At 41.1% G+C, this 23,517-nt stretch overlaps 1 protein-coding gene across 1 annotated transcript in view; it reads right to left on the bottom strand.

The window, feature by feature from the left end:
• The window catches only part of LOC110529891 (prospero homeobox protein 1), a 45,116-nt gene extending 28,100 nt beyond the window's left edge, over nt 1-17,016 (bottom strand). The window contains exons 1-3 of the mRNA XM_036985439.2: nt 16,608-17,016; nt 7,794-9,812; nt 634-741 (exon numbers count right to left, since the gene is read on the bottom strand). Of these exons, the coding sequence (XP_036841334.1) occupies nt 634-741; nt 7,794-9,746 (2,061 nt within the window). The 5' untranslated portion in view covers nt 9,747-9,812; nt 16,608-17,016. The remainder of the gene's footprint in view (nt 1-633; nt 742-7,793; nt 9,813-16,607) is intronic.
• Between the last annotated feature and the right edge of the window lie 6,501 nt (nt 17,017-23,517).

Here is a 23,517-nt window from a genome sequence, read left to right as displayed (position 1 = left end):
CCTCTCTCTTTTGCATAAAGCCATGACTTAGTAGGGAAAAGATCCTCATACAGAAGCAATGTAAGACACACAACAGGCACTTCACATTAGTACAGCACTATGCCGGAAGAACATCTCGGGAGAAGTGAGAAGAGTAATTGCTTCACTCAACTTTTAACTGCAGTCTGAGGTGAGAGCACAGGCATAGAAAAACACAGAGAAAAAGTAAAGAAAGAAAAGTCCAGGCATGGTGATCTGTCCTTACAACTTGTCACCGGGGGCAAGGACAGTCACTTCTGCTGGGAAGACAAAGCTGGGAAGACACACAGACGATGTTGAACACACCTGCACAGTTAGATAACTATGGAGAGTAGTGCCAGCCCAGAGTATGTTTTCATGAGCTTCATGTAGCACTTATCCCTTAGGCACAGATCTAGGATCAGCTTACACTCACCAAATCCTTACCATAACCACTGGGTAAATAATTCAGTTTAGGATTTTGGGAGGGTAATCTGATTTTAGATCAGTGCCCAAGGGCAACTTCTACTTCAGGGAGCTACATTCGTCTAGGGCTTACGTCATCCTACTCCTTTTCATGATGATAGAAGTGGAAAGGTGAGAGGTAAAAGGTTGGGGTCCCGGGGTGTGGCTCACCTTGACGTCGGAGAAGAAAATCTTGAGCATGTTGGAACTGGGGTAACGGGCGTAGAAGAACATGAGCTTGGCCTTCTTCAGGTGGTTGGGGGAAAGACCCTCCTGAATCTGATCATGTCTGCCGTCAAGGAAATGTATATTTTTGGGGGGATGGAAAATTATAATTAAAATGGCTGATCTTGCAATGCTTCTCAATGTGTAGTCATAGTTATGGTAGGGTAACTTGACCTAAAACCACTGCTATTTCCGATGATGTGTTTTTAATATAAATAACATGTAATTAACATGCACTTAATGTACAATAATTAGTTAGTTAATTGTTTTCCTTGAAGACTATAATAGATATAGGCCAAACCAATATTATGCATTTCACATTCATTATTTTAGGATAGTGATAGCACCGGAGAAGGGTAGGGCTGATCTTGAATCAGTTGTTAGAGAGTAGTGAGTGAACCAGGGCCAAACCATTTGCTTGCGATTAGCATCCACTCTTAATCAGGTGTGAGCGTGTCACGGTAAATAAAACGTTGGCCAGCGCCACAGCTGGTGCCTTTACATAAGGAGCTAATTTCACAGTCAAAGTAAGCAAACGCCTTTCCCTCTTCCCCCCATCATACCCCCCTCCAACCTCCACCCCAAAAAAAGGAAGGGGAAAAAAATGAAATTTGCATATCACAGACAAAGAAAGCAGTTAACACTGGTTATGAGAGAGGAGTCTAATGGCTTGGCGACAAGACATGACAACCAAAGACAGGATCTACTAACGTTACGTTGGCTTCATATTAATGTAAAAATAAGGTTTTAAAGGGACAACCCTGACGAAGTCTTTAAGTGCCTTGTCTCTCTATAACAGAGCTGTAGACCTTATTCATTTAAAATACACACGTCATAGATTTTAGAGACTAAGGTTTTCCAATGGAAGTCTCAGGAGGACGCAGGGGGTGGATGGGAGGGGCACATTGAACAATAGAGTTGTTTCAACTGAATTTATACCCCCTGCTCGTCCCCCAGCCTCCAGCCTTCCTAGAGTTTGGCAGAAACCTTGGGAGGAGGAGGAAGAGGGGCTCCAAGGCAGTGAATCTCTCCAGCGATGGGCGCTGCATCCCTCGAACACATCTGTGCTGCGGACGGGCCCAAACCATTTCCATGGTGAATTAATTGCTGTATAATTCAGCTAATATCAATCTGGGGCTAAGACAATGAAAAGAGCTGAGGGTAAACCCGCTCTCTCGTTGAGCGGAAAGCAATCTCTAGTAACTATTATATCTTGAACCGACAAATAAAGGGCTACTCTGTAAGTCTGTAAGTAGGACAATGTCATACTACCTTTTCCTTCTGGATTGTATGTTTATATAGCTACGGTTGGAACTTTTCATGGTATAATGTTTCTACACTCAATAATGGGGTTTCATGACAGTCAGTCAAGGAAGGCATCAGCTGTTTTGATGCGCGGTTCAGCTGTTTGTTCACCCGCAACTGTCCGCAATTGGTAATAACCCATCCGTAACCGCCCCACTCACTCACCTAGCCAGTTTGTTATGGAGAATATACATCACCTGGAACATGAGAGCGAGTTCAGTTTACTTGAGTGGCCTGCACAGTCACCAGACCTCAACCCAATAGAGCATCTTTGGGAAAAGATAGAATGGGCTGTTCACACTATGAGTGTACCGCCAACCAATCTACAGAAACTGCGTGATGACATCGCTTCAGCATGGACCAACATTCCTGTGGAACGTTTCCGACTCCTCGTAGAATACCCAAACCCGCAAATAGGCTGATAGAAAATGCGCTGTACAGTCAGACGGTGGAACGATTTTATAACAGGAGGTGCAGGATTTATTTTTTAGCCTAATTTATATATGTTTCTGCTTATAATTTTTGTTTGGGTATTTGTAAGTCAACTTGTCTTACTAGATACATACAGCTTCTCTTCTGTCATAACTGCCCTAGAAGCCCTAGAAGACTAAATAAACCCTTGCTCGATGAAATCGATGAATGAATTAATTTAATCTCTGCTTCTCTCACGCAGCAGGTGAGAAAATACAAAACATTTTTTAAATATATTTTTCGTGCAGCATTTCAGTTTGACCGCTTTTAACAAAATTTAAAGCAGTGAAAACAACCCAACATGTTTCTAATACGATTTAAGTTTGGCTTGGATGAATATCTTATGTGGTTGAACAACTATCAGCTTCTATGATGCTGATAAATATAGCACCTTTACAGATGGTCCTTAACTGAACATTCTTTCTCTCAAGATGCTGAAAGAAAGAAATCGTATTTATCAACTCCTGTTCTCAAGTCAACATTTACATTTAGTGTATAATTTTACTGCAAGAAATGCTTAAACCTTGCAGGGGTTAATATTATACAGTAAGTGTCCAGATTTCAGTTAGGCTATTAAATGTAACCCATCTGTACAGTAAGCCTATTAAGCCTACAGTTCCCTTGTAGGCTTAATATTTCCCTTGTAGGCTGTCATATTTGAAGTCCCTATCTTGTGACTCTCAAATAGCACCTCACACATAGCCGGCACTGCTATCATCCTCTTTTACCACTTCACAAAATCTTCCCCAAACATTACTGTTCTGTCCCTCCCTTCTCTTTATTTTCAACTCTCCATTTCACAGCTTTTCTCTTCTTGGATTCAACTTTGACATCTTCCCTTTTGTCTCATTGGATCGACGTTAACTTTTTCTGCCCAAGTTCTCAAAAGCATTTGGTGATTGGTGTGTATTTGGCATGCATACAGTTAGGCCCTAAAGCAGGGATCATCAACTAGATTCAGCCGCGGGCTGAATTTTTCTTAAGCGGATTGGACAGAACATAATTAGAAATTCTTTGTAGACTGCAAATTGACAGCATGTAGCCCAAACAGATATAATATTTGTCTAAAACATAATCATTTCAAATCACAGATTTCCAAAATAAAATCACTTTGAGCTTATTTGTTTGTGTTTTTACAGTCTTTCATGTCCAAAAATAGTGAGGGAGGGTTGGCCTATGGGGAGAACCCTAGCAGGCTAACCAACAGGCCTGGCCAAAAGAGCAGCACTCCACTCTCCATATCATCTGCTCCAAGAGCGAGGGATACCATGGCCTCTCAGAGCGAGCGAGGGATACCATGGCCTCTCAGAGCAAGCGAGGGAGCGAGGGATACCATGGCCTCTCAGAGCGAGCGAGGGAATGCGAGTGTAATGTTTACTGGAAATGTTTTTTTTCTTCACTTTTGTTTATTATCTATTTCACTTGCTTTGGCAATGTAAACATATGTTTCCAATGCCAATAAGGCCCCTTAAATTGAAAATTGAATTGAGAGAGAGGGAAGCAAGACAGAAGAGAAAGAGGAATGGACAGAGTGGGAGAGGGTTGTTCTCTTCATGTCTGGCAAGATGACTTGCTGCTGTAAAGACACAATCATGTTAGTCTCATAAGACTGGGCTTTCCCAATGAGACTACTACGCTCTCGCTTCTAAATCAAAATTAATTCAAAACTAATGACAATCACATCATTACATAGATTACATTTATATATATAAATAAATTGAAGTTGCAAAAAAACACAGGATCCTCTCCCTACGCTTCAATATCAAGCAACAGTGAATCTTGATTAATTAATATCTCTAACAGCTTGCAAATGTAATAGTGATTGGACTTGGGGTGACACACGGCTATTATTTAGCCATGTTGGTGCCCTTGTACCAGCAAGGTTAGTGGCATCTGAGCACATCTGACAATATATCATCATTCTCCACAGCTCTTCCCAAGTCAAGAGAGAAAATAGCTGCTCCACTTGCTCATTTCAGGTGTAAGGCCAATATACAATGAGGAAACTGATGGAAGCCATCTGCTGCGCGACGCTCCGGAACGCCGATGAACTTCAACACAAAATGTCTGACAATCTGTTGTCTTTAGTTATTGTAGACGTGAAATTAACATGTGGTGGAAATTTTAAAAACCTGTAACACATGGCCGTGTTGTTCTAACTATTCTTCCCATTAAAGGGAGTACATCTGTTAATGCCCCAAAATGATATGCCACATTAGAGATAAAAGCATCTGGCATATATGTACAGTTGAAGTCGAAAGTTTACGTACACCTTAGCCAAATACATTTAAACTCAGTTTTTCACAATTCCTAGCATTTAATCCTAGTAGAAATTCCCTGTCTTAGGTCAGTTAGGATCACAATTTAATTTTAAGAATGTGAAATGTCAGAATAATAGAAGAGAGAATGATTTATTTCAGCTTTTACTTCTTTCATCACATTCCCAGTGGGTCAGAAGTTTACATACACTGAATTAGTATTTGGTAGCATTGCCTTTAAAATTGTTTAACTTGGGTCAAACGTTTAGGGTAGCCTTCCACAAGCTGTCCTTGTTGTCCTTAAGCCATTTTGCCACAACTTTAGAAGTATGCTTGTGGTTACTGTCCATTTGGAATACCCATTTGCCACCAAGCTTTAACTTCCTGACAGATGTCTTGAGATGTTGCTTTAATATATCCACATAATTTTACTTCCTCATGATGTCATCTATTTTGCAAAGTGCACCAGCCCCAACTGCAGCAAAGCACCCCCACAACATGATGGTGCCACCCCCGTGCGTCACGGTTGGTATGATGTTCTTCGGCTTGCAAGCATCCCCCTTTTTCCTCCAAACATAACAATGGTCATTATGGCCAAACAGTTCTATTTTTGTTTCATCAGACCAGAGGACATTTCTCCATGAAGTACGATCTTTGTCCCCATGTGCAGTTGTAAACCGTAGTCTAGCTTTTTTTATGGCGGTTTTGGAACAGTGGCTTCTTCCTTGCTGAGGGGCCTTTCAGGTTATGTCGATATAGGAATCATTTTACTGTGGATATAGAAACATTTGTACCTGTTTCCTCCAGCAACTTCACAAGGTCCTTTACTGTTGTTCTGGGATTGATTTGCACTTTTCGCACCAAAGTAAGTTCATCTCTAGGAGACAGACTGCGTCTCCTTCCTGAGCGGTATGACGGCTGCGTGGTCCCATGGTATTTATACTTGCATACTATTGTTTGTACAGATGAATGTGGCTCCTTCAGGCGTTTGCCAAGAATGAACCAGACTTGTGGAGGTCTACACTTTCTTTTCTGAGGTCTGGTTGATTTCTTATGATTTCCCCATGATGTCAAGCAAGGAGGTACTGACTTTGAAGGTATGTCTTGAAATATATCCACAGGTACACCTCCAATTGACTCAAATTATGTCAATTAGCCTATCAGAAACTTCTAAAGCCATGACATAATTTTCTGAAATTTTCCAAGCTGTTTAAAGGCACAGTCAACTTAGTGTATGTAAACTACTGACCCACTGGAATTGTGATACATTGAAATATAAGTGAAATAATCTGTCTGTAAACAATTGTTGGAAAAATTACTTGTGTCATGCACAAAGTAGGTGTCCTAACCGACTTGCCAAAACTATAGTTTGTTAACAAGAAATTTGGGTAGTGGTTTTAATGACTCCATCCTAAGTGTATGTAAACTTCCTACATCAATTTTAGTTATTGTTTTACTCTCTCTCCCTCTCCCTCTCCCTCTCCCTCTCTCTCTCTTTTCATCCTCCCATCGGGAGAAACAGTGTAGCAGAGGATATTATGGATCTCTGGGAAGTGCTCCTCCCCTTTTGGTCAGAAGACAAATGAAGACAATCACTGTTATGAAAGAAAAGCAGTTCGCTGCGTACACCTGTTAACGTCCATTTCAAAGAAAAGAAAGGGAGGAGCGGGAGAGAAAGACACCTTTTTTAAAAAGTATTTGGGTGCCAAGCAACTGCTGAAAGCTCCCCGGGCTGTTGACAGATATTTATGAAACGAGAAAGAAATAGAAAAGAAACAACAACGATTGTTTGTTTTTACAATGGGGGATGATAAGACACAGGTGGCCATAAATAAACATCTTTACTGAGTCCTCAGGCGAACCCTATCTACCATATACACACACACACACACACAAAGGCCGAGCCCTGAGGTGATCATAACACAGGCATAGATCAGCACTAACATACAGTAGCCATACAGTAGCATCCATGTTAGATGCTTTCGTCAATGTCTAACTTTTAGACACAGTCAAGTAAAAAAAAAAAAACATGCTCTCTGTCGAATCTCAGCCAAAACATGTCCAAGCCTGTTAGACCATAGATACACTGAGTGTACAAAGCATTAAGGGCACCAGCTCTTTCCATGACATAGACTGACCAGGTGAATCCAGGTGAAAGCAATGATAACTTATTGATGTCACTTGTTAAGATTAAGATTAAGATTAGATTAGATTAAGGGGAGGAGACAGGTTAAAGAAGGTATTTTAAGCCTTGAGACATTGTGTATGTGTGCCATCGGAAGCATTGGAGTCAACATGGGCCAGCATCCCTGTGGAACACTTTCAACAACTTGTGGAGTCCATGCCTGACAAATTGAGGCGGTTCTGAGAGCAAAAGGGGGGCTTGCAACTCAATATCAGGAAGGTGATCTTAATGTTTTGTACACTCAGTGTACACTGTACATGTGTGTCGTGTGTGTCATTGATATAACATTTTCGGTGACAGTGATCACGCAAAATAACTGCTACGGAGGCTTCATGAGTGAAAGGTCTTTGCAAAGACAGGTCTGAATGGTAGAGGGATTGGGAGGTAGCCTGTATAGGAGAACAGGGCGAACTGAACGGATCAGTTGAGGCTATTAGGCCCAGTCCCAGTTGGTTGACTGTGATCCTCCCATAGGTACCTTACCTCTTTATCTGCAGCCCATGATTGAGGTACACATGGGTTAAACTATCAGTACAGAGAGCCATTGTGCTCAACTTCAGCTTTCTATAGCGTTTGTCTCTTTCAGTCATGTTTCAAATAGGAATCAGGGCTATAAATGTCGTGGAGACATTATCTGACCAATGGTAGAGTGACTAGAGTGCTTTCAACCAATTAGTAGAGCAAAAGGTATATGATCAAATTAAAAAAGGGATGTTTTAGAGAGAACTGAAAATAAAATAAATGTGCTGATGTAGCAATAATATGCAATAGTCATCATAACAATATATTAAACTATCTAAGATGAACAACCAGCCCTTCTATAGCATCTCTAACTCTCTCTCCCTCCCTCCCCACCTCCCTCCCTCTCTCTGTGTGGTGAAGGATACGGTGCTGCCTGAGTATGGTGAGATGTCGTTCATGTCGCTCATGTCTCCACACTCTGACTTGATGAGGGACAGGGAGAGCCCCTCTGCAGTGCTCCCAGGGTTGGTCGGAGAGAAAGACCGGTGGTGGTGCCCCACATGATGCCCTGATGACATTTTGGTCCGCAGGCTGGTGGTCTCCCTGGACAGGTCCATGGAGTCTGGGGAGGAACGGTCCTTCCCTGGGTAACCGCCGGAGGGTGGGCCCAGAGGGCTCTGGAAGGGGTAACCCATGAGAGGAAGGGGAAAGGGGTGGCGGAAAGAAGGGGGGCTGAAGCCCATGGAGGTAGAGAGGGAGGAGGGGTGCAGGGAGGGGTGGTGATGGCCCCCGTGGGTGCCCACGGCTGAGGATTGGTGATGGTGCTCCGTCTGCGTCTTCCTCACCACCAGGGGCAGCGCCTCCGTCTGGTCGTTGGCGCCGGGCACAGGTATGCTGCCGAACGAATCCAGGGGATTGGGAATGACGACGTCGCCAAAGCACTGCAGGCGCTGGTTGGCTGTGTGGAAGTTGAGGCCCTTGACGTTGACACCAAACCTCTCTGGGGGCATTTGAAGGGGAGGGAAGACTTGGGGTGGTGTGGGGCGAGGGGGCTTGGCAAACACCTTGACCACTGTGTCCACCACCTGGTTCATTGCCGAGTTGAGCTCCTGTTTCAACGTCTCAGCCAGCAGCTTGCCCTCTGCATGGTGCATGGAGGAGGAGGGGCCCTGACCAGGACCTTTCCCCCAGACCAGCCCCTCTCTCCTGAGCTTGTCCCCCTCAGCCAGCAGGGCCTGCTCCTGGAGCAACGCCCTTGCTCGGTCCAGGAAGTGTCCCGGATCCAGGTCTGACATCTCATTGTCGGAACGGTCTGTCCGGTCATCTCCTCCAGCATCAGACCTCCCAGCGCTGTCCTCAGACATGTTGCCTAGGTCATGGGCCAGGTCATGCTCCGAGTCGTCGGTGGAGTCATAGATCTGGAAGAACTTCTCCTGCAGCTGGCGCAGCTGCTTCTGCATGTCCTCCAGCTGCAGCTTCAGTTGTCTGCGCTCCTCATGCTTCTGCTCTTTACGCTGGCACACCAGCTGGGTGAAGCTCTGTTGCTGCTGCTGGGGCAGGCGCTGTTTCCTTTTGTTCTCCCGGCTGCACACCTCTCCCCTGGGGCTGGGCGGCTGTGGGGGGCAGTTCATCTCCATTTCTCTGTCCCTGTCACCGTCCATCTCTCGCTCTCTCTCCCGTCCACATTGTTCCAGTTCGTGGTCCCGCTCTCCGAGGTGGCGTGTGGGCACCACCACCCCGGGTGAGTGGCTCATGCCCCGGATGATGTTCTCCACTCGGGCACGCTTGGCCCGGAGGTGCTCGTCGTTGAGGCGCTCTAGGTCAAAGGCGCCCAGAGCCGGGGGATGGCCAAAAGGGGAAAGGCACTCCTGGGGGCTGTCCTGGGACGAATTACTGCAGCCGTCCTCCTGGGGGGCTTCGGAACCCCCACTGGAGAGGCCCGACCTGGGGAACCCCCCATCCTCTCTATCTCCTCTCTCCCCTCTCTCTCCTTTTCCGTTCTTGGCCATGTTGCTCTTGAGGAGCTGGGAGATGATAGTGGCGCCGGGGAAGGCGTCTTCATACGAGTTGGCTCTCTTCAGGAGCTTCCGGAGCACGTTGGACTTGGACTCGCTGTTGGTTGCTGTGACGACCCCGGCGTGGCCGTGCGGCTGCACCATGGAGCAGTCCATGGAGTCTGCATCGGAGCCATGGTGGTGGGAGTTGAGAGAGTTCATAGCACCGAAAATTGCAGCTTTGGCATGGGCGATGTCGGCGCTTGTTGTGGCTGCTGCTGCTGCGTTGGCAGCGTTGCTGCCCACAGTCCTCTTCACCCCGATGTCCACTCGTCTTCTCTTGGTCTGTCTGCTCAGGAAGGAGTCGCTGTCATGGTCCGGCATCACGGTCTGCTGCTATTGGGCCATATCCCACAAAGCCACTCCTCTAGCACCACTGCTGAATGACACCTGTAGAATGAAAACATAAAGGAAACATGGTCATAACACTGTCATGGCCGATATATTTACACCTGTTGTGACATATATTGTGTTATTTTATGGCTGGTTATGACAACAACATAAGAGTGTCAAAAGCCATATTTATTCTAATGTGTTTTCCCCTGTCAAGAAGTTGTCCTTCGTTTGAAAAAAGTATTTCTTAAGTCCTTTGTTGTTGTTATGAATTCTTCACAGACATGTTTTTTTTTTCTCATTATATTTCAAATAAAATACAATACAATTCATGACACCGCATGAAGAATTATGACCATCCTGTGTCACTTTACTTGGACTAAGAAAATACACTTTGTGGCACTGTCAAGAAGCATTATGAACATCATAATCATATGAACCAGATAGGCCTATCGTGTACATGCCCCTTGTGTCAAGTCATCAGACAAAAATAGGGTGTCTTGTCCTGCTTCTGAAACCGTGGTATAGGGTGCCATTTCACACGCACCGTACATTTTCTCTGTCTGTCCCTTGTTCCACACTGCCTGCCTGCGCAACACTGAACCAGTTCCCACGCAACACAAAGCTTCATAAAATGATGATAATTACTTAAGCACTTTTCCTCATTTCCATGTTTGTGCGGCTTCAAGCCGGTACAGAAAACCATTAAGTCAAAAGACTAAAGAGAAAGGCTGAGATTGGATTAAGAGTACCACAAAGACACAGTAAACTCAGCGGAACTCCTTTCTGACTTAATTACAATCTCCAAAAGTCATCTGTAGGTCATTTACATTTTAGGTTACATTTTAGTCATTAAGATTAAGATTAAGATTAAGACCCAAAGCAATTCATTACGTGCATTTAGGGTTGTTCAATTTGATTTCAATCACATTTTGACCACACCCCTTTTGATTTAAACAAAACTTTCTATACATATTTGCCGATGGTAGAAAGTTACTTTTGGACTTGAATGTCAAAAATATTTGGAGATAGAGGTGCTCAAAGTTGAACCATTTTGCACATCCAATCCTATGATGAGACATCCATTCCTTCATCACTTGAAAATATAAACAGTTGAATTTATGTAATTTTTTATAAATGTTACAAACATGGTTGTTTTGTTTTGTAATTTCTTGAAAAAAAAAAGTTTTAATACAAAATATGTACCTTTTTTTACGTTTAAAGTCAATTATCTAGAAATGCATGGAGTCAAGATTCTTTTCCACTTTCCCATGTTGTAGATTAGACATGATTTTACATCATCTTTGGTGTTAGTGTTGTGCCTGCAATCGTTTGAGACACAGAATACTCTTGAGTTCAGGGTGGGTATAATTTCAGTCATAGAAATAGAATTCATAGAATGGACATATACAGTGGGGCAAAAAATGATTTAGTCAGCCACCAATTATGCAAGTTCTCCCACTTAAAAAGATGATAGAGGCCTGTGATTTTCATCATAGTTACACTTCAACTATGACAGACAAAATGAGAAAAAAATCCAGAAAATCACATTGTAGGATTTTTAATGAATTTATTTGCAAATTATGGTGGAAAATAAGTATTTGGTCAATAACAAAAGTTTCTCAATACCTTGTTATATACCCTTTGTTGGCAATGACAGAGGTCAAACGTTTTCTGTAAGTCTTCACAAGGTTTTCACACACTGTTGCTGGTATTTTGGCCCATTCCTCCATGCAGATCTCCTCTAGAGCAGTGATGTTTTGGGGCTGTTGCTGGGCAACACAGACTTTCAACTCCCTCCAAAGATTTTCTACGGGGTTGAGATCTGGAGACTGGCTAGGCCACTCCAGGACCTTGAAATACTTCTTACAAAGCCACTCCTTCATTGCCCGGGCGGTGTGTTTGGGATCATTGACATGCTGAAAGACCCAGCCACGTTTCATCTTCAATGCCCTTGCTGATGGAAGGAGGTTTTCACTCAAAATCTCACGATACATGGCCCCATTCATTCTTTCCTTTACACGGATCAGTCGTCCTGGTCCCTTTGCAGAAAAACAGCCCCAAAGCATGATGTTTCCACCCCCATCCTTCACAGTAGGTATGGTGTTCTTTGGATGCAACTCAGCATTCTTTGTCCTCCAAACACGACGAGTTAAGTTTTTACCAAAAAGTTATATTTTGGTTTCATCTGACCATATGACATTCTCCCAATCTCCTTCTGGATCATCCAAATACTCTCTAGCAAACTTCAGATGGGCCTGGACATATACTGGCTTAAGCAGGGGGACAAGTCTGGCACTGCAGGATTTGAGTCCCTGGCGGCGTAGTGTGTTACTGATGGTAGGCTTTGTTACTTTGGTCCCAGCTCTCTGCAGGTCATTCACTAGGTCCCCCCGTGTGGTTCTGGGATTTTTGCTTACCATTCTTGTGATCATTTTGACTCCACGGGGTGAGATCTTGTGTGGAGCCCCAGATCGAGGGAGATTATCAGTGGTCTTGTATGTCTTTCATTTCCTAATATTTGCTTCCACAGTTGATTTCTTCAAACCAAGCTGCTTACCTATTGCAAATTCAGTCTTCCCAGCCTGGTGCAGGTCTACAATTTTGTTTCTGGTGTCCTTTGACAGCTCTTTGGTCTTGGCCATAGCGGAGTTTGGAGTGTGACTGTTTGAGGTTGTGGACAGGTGTCTTTTATACTGATAACAAGTTCAAACAGGTGCCATTAATACAGGTAACGAGTGGAGGACAGAGGAGCCTCTTAAAGAAGAAGTTACAGGTTTGTGAGAGCCAGAAATCTTGCTTGTTTGTAGGTGACCAAATACTTATTTTCCACCATAATTTGCAAATAAATTCGTTAAAAATCCTACAATGTGATTTTCTGGATTTTTTTTTCTAATTTTGTCTGTCATAGTTGAAGTGTACCTATGATGAAAATTACAGGCCTCTCTCATCTTTTTAAGTGGGAGAACTTGCACAATTGGTGGCTGAATAAATACTTTTTTGCCCCACTGTATATCCTTTTGGATCACTGGAATTTAGGTGGTACATCTTTTACATTTAAATTGAATTGAAATTTGAACTTCCAGTTACAACCACAAAGATGGCCGCTGGTCCACCCAATGTTGAATGTCAACTTAAATGGGGATGTCTATTTTATTATCTATATTTATATGATTTCAATAGGTTGTCCATGGAACATTGACAGTGTAATTTAAAATAACTGATATTCCCATTAAAGTCAACATTCTCTGATGTGTGGACCAACCATCTTTGTGCTACCAAATGTTGAAAGTTTAAGACATGCTGTCTCTCAACCTATGGTGGGCACAACACAAACACCTCAGATGATGTTTAACGTATACATTTTTTGATAATTGATGTTTAAAGTAAAAAAACAAGAAATTATAAAATGGTTTGACAACCCTGTTTGTAAGCTTTTAAATTATATAAAACTCAACCATTTATATTTTACAGTGATGAAGACATGGATGTCTCATGGTAGGGTTGGGCACCGCTATCTCCTAAATGTTTTGGCATTCAGGTCCAAGAAGTTACTTTCTGACCCCTTCTACACTGAGCAAATATGTATAGAAAGTTTTGTTCAAATCAAAAGGGAGCGGTCAAAAAGTGACTGAAATCAAATTGAATGACCAGAAAGTACAGCAAGTGTATTCATCCAAACCACATATCACACCCATTTCAAGTGTTATAATAACAAGTGCCTCAAACAATAAAACCTATTTGCAGATTGCTTCATATATTTTACTGACTGAATGCGCACTGATTGAAGAAGCAACTTAGAGCACTATGACAAATATTTTGTCACCATCCAGACGGAATCAGAACCCCGTTGTAAGCATCGGCTGACGACTACGCATGTCATCATCAGAGGTGTAGGACTTTTATTCAGTGTATTTACAGAATGAATTAACATTCGCTGGCAATAGAGAAAAAATTCAAACTTTTATGTAAAATTTAAGAATTATTTTGTTACATTATTTAATATTCCTTAATTCCTCCTTCCAAATCTCAACTATTGTCTATCTGTGCAGACAATACTGTGGAAGATAACAAGACTTCATCCTGGCGAGTCGTTTTACTCAAAGCCTGATCCTTTAAAGACCACTAAAGCCCTGCTAAGCAGAACAGCGGTGAGACAATCTAATAGGAAATCTATATTAATAACATATATGTATAGGGTGAATAGGGTTTTCTACGCTCGACAATTGTGTGAGTTCTTACTGGAGAACCAAAGTAGAGTACATTCATTTAAATCTGTCAAACACTATTTAGGATTTTAGTGCAATAAAACGGACAATGCAAATAGACTGTCAAAGACATTTTGAACTGACAAAATATAGATGTATATAGGTATATCTAAATGTTCATCAACAGCTCATATTGTTACTGATCAGTGTTTTGACTCATTTGTCAAGACATATTTTGAGGGAGAATGTAATTTTTAAAAACAAATGTTTAGATCTCTGCTCAAACCACTCAGTCAGATATAAAAATGGGGCCAGTGTAAAAGTATTTATAATCTGAGCCCATTCCGTCTATAAAGTAACCCCCGTCACTTAGTTGAACTGGGAGTAAAAATCACCTATAGGATATATGTCAACGTAATTGATGCCATAAGTAACCATGCATAACAAGCATAATTTTCTCTTCTAATAAACACAAACTCACATTCTCTCACTCTCCCCCCTCTCTCTCGCTCTCTCTCACACACACACACACACACACACACACACGCACACACGCACACACCATTTTAGATGGAAACTCTTTGAGATAGGCGTATTACTGTATTATTAAGCAATACAAGAGCAACATGCGGTAAGATGTACACTATTTAGCACATTATTGGTGTAACTAAATGAAGAAGAAACAAGGTTGGGGAAGCTTGACATATTTGTTTTATCTCATTACAGAAACAAAGTCTGGCAAAACAAAATTAAATATATTACACAGACTAAACAAATGTCGGTCTATTATTAAAATTATTAAAAGCATGTCTGTGTCTAGTTATGACAAATGGCTCTGGCTCAACTCTTTCCATCCACCCATCTCCAGAAGTTCAAACGAGGGTGAAATATTTCCAAGAAAACTTTGACTTGGGTGCCACAAGAGCTTAACAATGGGCCAGGTCATTATCGCACTGAAAATAAAGCCGCTAGCATCTGTCGTTTCCGATGGCACACGTGCCACCCCCATTGCCCATGCGCAGTCTATTGGAATACCTTTCAACAATTTCAAGGAAATATGAGCGCATTTGAACAATGAGCTACGCTCATCTCTCCCCCCTCGCTCATTTTGAGTTTGAGTTTGAGTTTATTTAAATTTTTACAGGGACAGTGCACATTAATCAACGTTTCAGTAAAAATGCCGGTTTCAGCCAGCCGGCTAATTTTCAACCACAGTGCCTGGGCAGGTTATTAAAAACAATTACAATAATAATACAGACCATCAATGAGCAGTGAGCACACGCAGGGCAACATTGGACAAGCAAGACGTAGCATGCAGACAGACCAACATAGCACAAAAACCAACAAGACAAAATCCATAAAAGCAACAAAGTGTTTCCACACCTCACAAGCTACAGACAACAGACAACATGGAAAGCGGCAATAGACAACTAGGGATTATGTTCACAAGTCTGATTGGCCTTTAGCCATGTCTTCATGTTTTTTTTTTGTGAAAGTGTGATAGGTGATGCAGTTGTGTGTGTTTCCAGGATCTTTACAGCTCTGAGAGAGAGAGAGAACGGGGCACCATGAAGGTTAAAAAAAGTTCATAACCCTTTGGATTTGTAACATGGCAAAGTAACTATTCAAGCAAGTCTGACTTTTTTAACCTTTATTTAACTAGGAGTTAAGAACACATTCATATTTACAATGACGACCGACCTCGGCCAAACCCAGACGACGCTGGGCCAATTGGGTGCCACCCTATGGGACTCCCAATCATGTCAATTACATTTCTATTCCACGTTGGTTCAACATCATTTAATTGTAATGATGTGGAAACAACATTGATTCAACCAGTATGTGCCCAGAGGGATAGGCCACAGATGTAGTCAGATTTGACTTCTCTTAGCAGTTTGGGAGAACTTAGGCAGCAGAGCAGAAGGTTAGGATAATTAGGTTAAGGTCAGGAAAAGGGTTAGGGTTAGCTAAAATTGAAAATAATTATAATAATAATAAAACATTTGACAAAAGCTGTTTCATTCTAGCCATGACCAGGTTGTGTGCATCTGTGCCAAATATCCCTGTTGTCTCCATAATGTGCACTTTGGACGCTTTTTCCCTCATCAACATTTGCTCGTTCTTGGCACTATCACCACAATAATTATTCCAGGGAAACAGTTAAACCACTACTAGACTGACACATTCAAAGAGTAGAACCCATTTATCTGATATGATATATATCTGATATTAATAGTGATAAAACCAAGCTTGTTAAAATCGTAATACACTGAACGAATAAGACTACACACAACAAAGACCATATACGAGACTTGAAGGTGTAGCCCACACAGAATCAAAGATAACGGACTTCAGCCTTTGATCAAATCAAACCAAGTCAGACAGCCTTGAAAGTCTTTAGCCTATATGCTAAAAAAAAAACATTTATTCACAAATAACACATTTTAAAAAGACAGTACCTTACTTTTAAAAGTGAGAAATAATCTGTCTGTGATTTACAAGGAGAAAAGTATTCTGCACATCATAACAATGAAGAAACTTAGTCACACTTTAGGTTAAAGAAAACAATTCAGCCTAATAATATCGTCAAAGACAGCTAATGCAAAAGAACAAGAGGGAGGTATCTGAGGACAAGGTTACTTACCCGCAGATGAAGGGAAAGGCCTTTTTTTTACTGCTGAAAAAAAGAATACGGACTATGGAAGCTTCGCCGCGAAACGTTCAATATTATAATTTCTCAGGGAAGGAAGAGTATGAGTAAAGTGAGTGATGAGCGCGACCGTAGGACATAAAAATAGACATACAAGAGCTATTTTGCTCCGCTCTCTGTCATCTTCTCTCGAGGGGTGAACGACTGGTGATGATGTCGTAGCAGCTTGACCGAGGCGCACGCGATGCAGAGCTTCGACGCTCGAGCTCTCCTCCACCAACAAGATTCACTTTAAGACACAGCTGAAGGAAACAGGAAGACGGCGCGTCATACGCTTGGTGATGTAACGGATCGCACCTACCAATAAGAACCGTCCGTCGTGTACGGAGGAGTACAATGCACTGAACTTGACCGAGGAACGGGACTTCAACAGACAAAAAAAGTATCTTATTTTGTTTACAAATAAAGGATTTAATATGTAAGAAAACCTAATTGAGAAGTAGCTTATGGCATTACAATACTAGTAATAGGCCTAATGTTTGCATGAACATTCATTTTATGGACATGTTTTTGTGGGTATATGATAATAGCAGTTTTTTTAAGGCACAACATTTATATTTTAAATGTCCTGAATACGTGTTTATGTCATTTAAACTCATGTTAAACGGTGTCCATTAAAGACACATTCCTCACAAATTTTACGCAACATTGCTTCATTTAGTTTTTTATTTCCAAGTTTGCCTTTCGATAAGAGATTAATTGTCGTGTCTCAATTAGGCCGATTGAGTTGTGCTTAGTGCAACACTATCCTTGTAACAACGATAAGATTAACTTTGTGAGTCTCCTGAGTCCAGGGGTTGAACGTAACTGCGCGCATGGGCTCAGAAAGGCATGGTGTCGGTATATCACTATCCTGGTTTGATTTACCAACCACAGACGAACACGCTAAGGTTTGAATACACTATATCATGGAAATGTTATTATATTATTGCCTGATAACACTGGCCAGAGTCATTTCAAATACGAGTTTATGTTACATTTTATTCACAGGTTTTTCTGTCACGGGGTGAGACAAAATTCCATCCCTCTGTTTCACTGCATATTAGGCTAATACTATATTTACTAACATCAATGTGTGTCTTTTAGTATAGCCTATGCATTTAAGTGGGCAATTTAGATTATCAAATATAGGCTACGTAATCCTCACATTTTATGTTTTATATTTGTCATTTGACATTTAGGCAATTAGTTACGGCGTTCAGTTTGCAAGAGGTTTGCTTCGGAAAGTTTTCATTTTGTTCTTTGCAATTCTTGGCCTTACTTTTTACCCTCTGTATATTTTAATTGAAGACACCTGTAACAAATAACCAGCACCTAATCAACTGAATAGGCATATTATCCACTTCAACATATTTGTGATTTATAGACTAGTGAATTTCAGTGTACAATTCTCACGCATGTTTGTAGTAGATTGCTAAAATGTAAATGTAATATCTGAACCGGTCTTCTGTAAAATAATCTAATGTCTTTAGCCCTAGTTCCATATGTGTTCATAGTAAGTATAACTAGAGGCTAAATGTCCCCCATAAATTAAAATATAGGTTATATATTTCAATCCAAATGTGTGAATAGCATTATTTGTTATTTTGATATATGATTTTTAATGGTTTATTAAGTCGTGTGTTGAAACATTTTTCAACAGGCTCCTCTTTATGCCGAATAATTTTTCAGAGCGTCCACGACTTTCAATCTGCAACATTGATTTATAATGGACGCAATACCGCGTTATACACTCATTGTAAAGGGGTTACTGTGAATTTGACAGTAGCTTACAGGCAGCTCGATGGAAAGTCAAATTCAGTATTTCATATTATAGTACACCTACTGCAATATTAAGATAGTATCAAAGAAAGTACTGTCTAATGACACACATTACAATGCCTAAAATTAACGGTATTATACAGTAAAATAGTAAATGCTACCGTAATTGGAATGAATTAGTTCATGACATTAATTGAGGGGAGGGGTTTGTATTAACAGTATTTTACTGTAATTACAAGGGATTGGTGCAAGCAGGTTGGCTGCTAGGTAAAGTGTTTACACATTAAGGTATAGGAATGATATATATATATATATATCACTTGCACTTCTAGAGGCCTTAATAAAGGCTTCCAAACTGGCAGTGGCTACAGGGCAAAACAGACCAAAAGGACATGGCAAAATGCATGGCAAAACCATTAAAGGTTAAAGACTTGCTGCCATTCCAATCTGTCCCCTATACAAATTGTGGGGCACTATAAATCCACATTGGAGTTAAATCGGTCAGATTCTCAGGCACGCCTCAAAATATGTTAATGAGCCACACACAATAATACCATGCACCAACTAGTGGTCAAAAGGTTTTCGTTGCTCCAAAGATGTGATATGTCAGTGTACCATATTCTGTTGGATGGAATTAAAGTACCATTCGAAATACAGCAGCAAGTATTTCCCCACCCACAACATTTTCCCACAATGCACCATAATTTACAGTATGTTGCAGTAAACCGTTTCAGAGTATTTTACTCTTGATAATACCTCATATGTACCTACAATTTGCAGTTTTCTGTTACAGTGTAGGCTACTTCTTATTGTGGCTGATGCTACTTTCACATGCACTGATATCACTGTTCATACGATTTCATAGGAATCAGGAATGTGGTTATCCATCAATGTGAAGACATATGTCCCCTGAATGTATTTTTCTAGAGGAGCTTTAAAAATAAGTGTAAATTGTTGTTATTATTATTGTTATCATCATCATGTAGCCTATGTCTAATGCCTATGAAAATAAACAAGCATTTATCAGCTGAGACTGGGCTATCTTGAATCAAATAGGCTATAAATTGCACCTATTTTTATGGAGTTAGAGTTGTTTTTTAAACCCATAGCTGAAAAGTTTCAGTCCAACTTTTTTCTGTCCATTATGCCGGCTATAATAAAACTATCCGTGACATAAACAGGATTCTGATGTGCTTAATGAGAAGTCTTGTGATTTTCCTATGTCTCTGTCAAATGCCAAAAAGGAAAGGCGCGTCTCTTTTCCATGTCGCAAGCAAGTGTTTTTGAGGACGAATAAATTGCAATGAAGTCAGCAAATTTAGTGTCTGGAGTCTCTTTTTCAAAGCAGGTGTCCCGGTCCCCGCTCCCCAACTCGGCCAGCTCATTTGGCTTCAACTCTCCATGGTGCCCTCGGTGCATACACTCCATGGAAAAACAGTCCGGGACATTAAAGAGACTGTGTTTGGAAAAGGAAGACTCGGATGAGGTGTAGCGGAAACGTGTTCGTTAACACTGGCACCTCTTATCTCGGTCCATTCCAGACCAACCCTATTTATTTCAGACTCATTTTGGCTTTCTATAGAGTGCGCCGAATCACCACTTTGATACTGCAAGGCTTATAAATTGAGCGTTACGCGCTGATGTGTGCTTTATTGACATATTTATTATTATGGTTTAAGTTGGTGTATCGACATGGGAGGAGGCATTAAGGGAGAGAGTGACAACATGATTTTCTCTCGGAGGTTTTATCAACGTAATAGGCGCGCGCACAAACCGGGCAGGCAGGCATTCCACAGTGCTGAGGTGGGTCACTGGCCCAACAATGGGCCTAAAGAGGGAAGCATTTTGGATGGTGATTAATTACAATAAGCATAATTCATTTATAATATTTACAATAACAATAATAATAATAATGATTATGCTATTACAGACACAATTTCACCGAAACATTACTTTATGTAATTGTGTCATATTTTTATTTCACTCTATGGATATTGTTATTATTTTATTATTTAATGATAATTCAAATGTAATCTATTCCACTATTAATAAAACCAAATCAAAGATTATTGGTGCATACACAGATGTGCAGATGTTATCGCAGGTGCAGCGAAATGCTTGTGTTTCTAGCTCCAACAGTGCAATAATACCTAGCAATACAAAACAATACACACTTAATGCAAAAAGTAAAAAGAAAGAAATGAAAAAATATCAGAAGGAACAATGTCAGAGTCTGGAATCATAAGAAACGTGTAGCCTTTTCATACACATTCCCCTGAATCTTGGTGCATGAATGTCAACCGGCTTATAACACAAAAACAAACTAAGCCAGTGCAATATGATAAGTAACTACCTATCATGCCATTATTCTTAGAATCAGGCTATCAACATAAACAGACAAAAGTATGTGTGGAAGTAGCCTGTTAAGCACCTATGCTTACACAAGCACCTCAATCAGATAATGACATGATTGTCTGACCACAACGCTCCACACTTTTCACAAGACACAGTTGTCAGAAAAATTATCAGAGAGAGATGGAGGAGAGAGAGAGAGTGGGTGAGAGAGAGAGAGAGAGGGGGAAAGAGAGCTATTTGTGAAAATACAGGCAGAGAGAGGTAAGACTAAAATCTGTTTTGTTCCAGATAGGTTCTGTGTCCTTGGAAAAAAAACGGAATTGTTTCAAGAGAAGAGAGGAGAGGAGACGGTAGCTAGGAATGAGTGGGAGAGATTACTTCTAAGAGGAAAATGTAGGATTATTCCGTTGCTATCTGTGTCTATAGGCTGTGTTTACACAGGCAGCCCAATTCTGATTTTATGCCAAAAATGTGTCTTTTTCCCAATCATATCTTTTGTCAATAATTAGGCAGATGATCAGATTTGGGCTGCCTGTGTAAACACAGACTATAGCTCTGTATATACTGGAGAGATATCTACCTCCACAAAATGGCTAGTCAAATGAATTGTCCACATTATGATTAAATGGCAGAATAACAGTGAGACTGTGGTTTGTGGCGCCCCTCTCATTTTCCTTTTGACGACTGACTGGCAGAGTTATACCAGAGCTGGTACTGTGCTTTTCTACCAGGCCAGCCATGCCCCAAATCACACAGTGCCTCTCCTCACCCCTGGGCATTGGTGGTGAATATAGGAGAGTAGGCGTAGCACTGTGTGGGGTTTGGGAGGGTGTGGTTGTGTTTTGGGGTCCTCAAGTGCTGGATACTGTGACCAAGGCCTATTTCACGATGAATAATCCAATCCGAGGTCTCTCCAAATCTTCTCTGAGAGGAGTGGGACACATTTTAAAAACACACGCACACATTTAAATTTTAGTCATTTAGCAGACGCTCTTATCCAGAGCAACTTACAGTAGCAATTAGGGTGAAGTGCCTTGCTCAAGGGCACATCGCCAGATTTTTCGGAAATTCTAAATAGCGACCTTTCGGTTACTAGCCCAACCAACCACTAGGCTCCCTGCCACCTACAGGTAGCATGTCAAATTGCCAACACAATTTGACATGTTACCTGTTGATAAGAGTTAAAACTTCTTCTGGATCGGTGTCCCGTCCACGAGACGGTTGAGCTAACGTAGGCTAATGCGATTAGCATGAGGTTGTAAGTAACAAGACAATTTCCCAGGACATAGACCCATCTCATATTGGCACAAAGCTTAAATTCAAATTTATAGTAAATATTACAGTGAAAGAATACCATGTTCTTTTTTGTGGAGAGTGCACAATTTTGAACTTGAAAAGTTATTAATAAACAAATTAGGCACATTTGGACAGTCTTGATACAACATTTTTAACAGAAATTCATTGTATCAGTTCATTAGTTCATTGTATCAGTGGCTAAAATCCACCTAGTGGCCAAAATCTAACTTGCACCTGGCCTGGATTTATACATTATGGCCTTTCTCTTGCATTTCAAAGATGATGATACAAAAAAAAATAACGTTTTTTCTCTGTATTATCTTTTACCATATCTATTGTGCTATATTGGGGCAGCAGGGTAGCCTAGTGGTTAGAGCGTTGGACTAGTAACCGAAAGGTTGCAAGTTTGAATCCCCGAGCTGACAAGGTACAAATCTGTCATTCTGCCCCTGAACAGGCAGTTAACCCACTGTTCCCAGGCCATCATTGAAAATAAGAATTTGTTCTTAACTGACTTGCCTATTTAAATGAAGGTAAAATTAAATATTCTCCTACGTTCCTTTCACATTTCCACAAACTTCAAAGTGTTTCCTTTCAAATGGTACCAAGAATATGCATATAATTGCTACAGGCAGTTAGATTTAGGTATGTCATTTTAGGCTAAAGTTTTTTTTATTTAAAAAAAAAAAGTAATAATAGGGAATAACGTGCTATAGCCTAAGAAAAAATAAACACAATCTCGTATCTGGAGAAGTGTCATGTTATTTGGATACCATGACTTCCAGTTCAGAATCCATGTCTTGGAAATAATGGGCAATTAAAACAATGCCCACTGAAGCTGTAACAAACATGGCTTCAATCAAACCTTCATTAAAATTGCAGATGTTTTCTAAACATCTTAATTGGTCTTACAATGATCTACTTTACATCTTCGGCTGTTCTATGTTCTACAACTGCAGCTAGAAATGCAAATGTTCATCTCAATTCTGGTTTCCAGATTTTGGCACTACAGGAAGCTTTTACACACACAGTTGAGTGTCTCTTTAGCCTAACCTTGAAATGCATAATAATAAATCAACATGGTAGATGAAAAAAAGAGAAAACAACAACTGTTATCAGAGGGTGGGCTAAGTCAAAGAGAATCTATGCCAGGGAGGCAGCGGACCGAAGAGCACTGCTCGCCTTGGAGGTGCTTCGGCAGAGACACACTCTGAAATGCCCTGGAACTACATTAAACCCAGCCGACATCCTTAAAACAAACAATGGCACCATGAAATAGGGGCTTATAGTGCTCAAAGTCAAAGAGCCCCCTCAGCACTTTCTCTTTCAGTCTCTGTCTGCCTGTATCCCCACCTCTGTTCTCTCTTTCCCTCTCTGAAACACACAGAGAGGGACTCTTCTTGGGATTGCACGCACTCTCATGTCATTGAAA

This window comes from Oncorhynchus mykiss, chromosome 8, assembly GCF_057628025.1.
Source record: "Oncorhynchus mykiss isolate SJ-2025 chromosome 8, ASM5762802v1, whole genome shotgun sequence".
NCBI lineage: Eukaryota > Metazoa > Chordata > Actinopteri > Salmoniformes > Salmonidae > Oncorhynchus > Oncorhynchus mykiss.
Note: the sequence above shows the minus strand (reverse complement) of the source record. Positions and strands in the feature narration are given on the sequence as shown.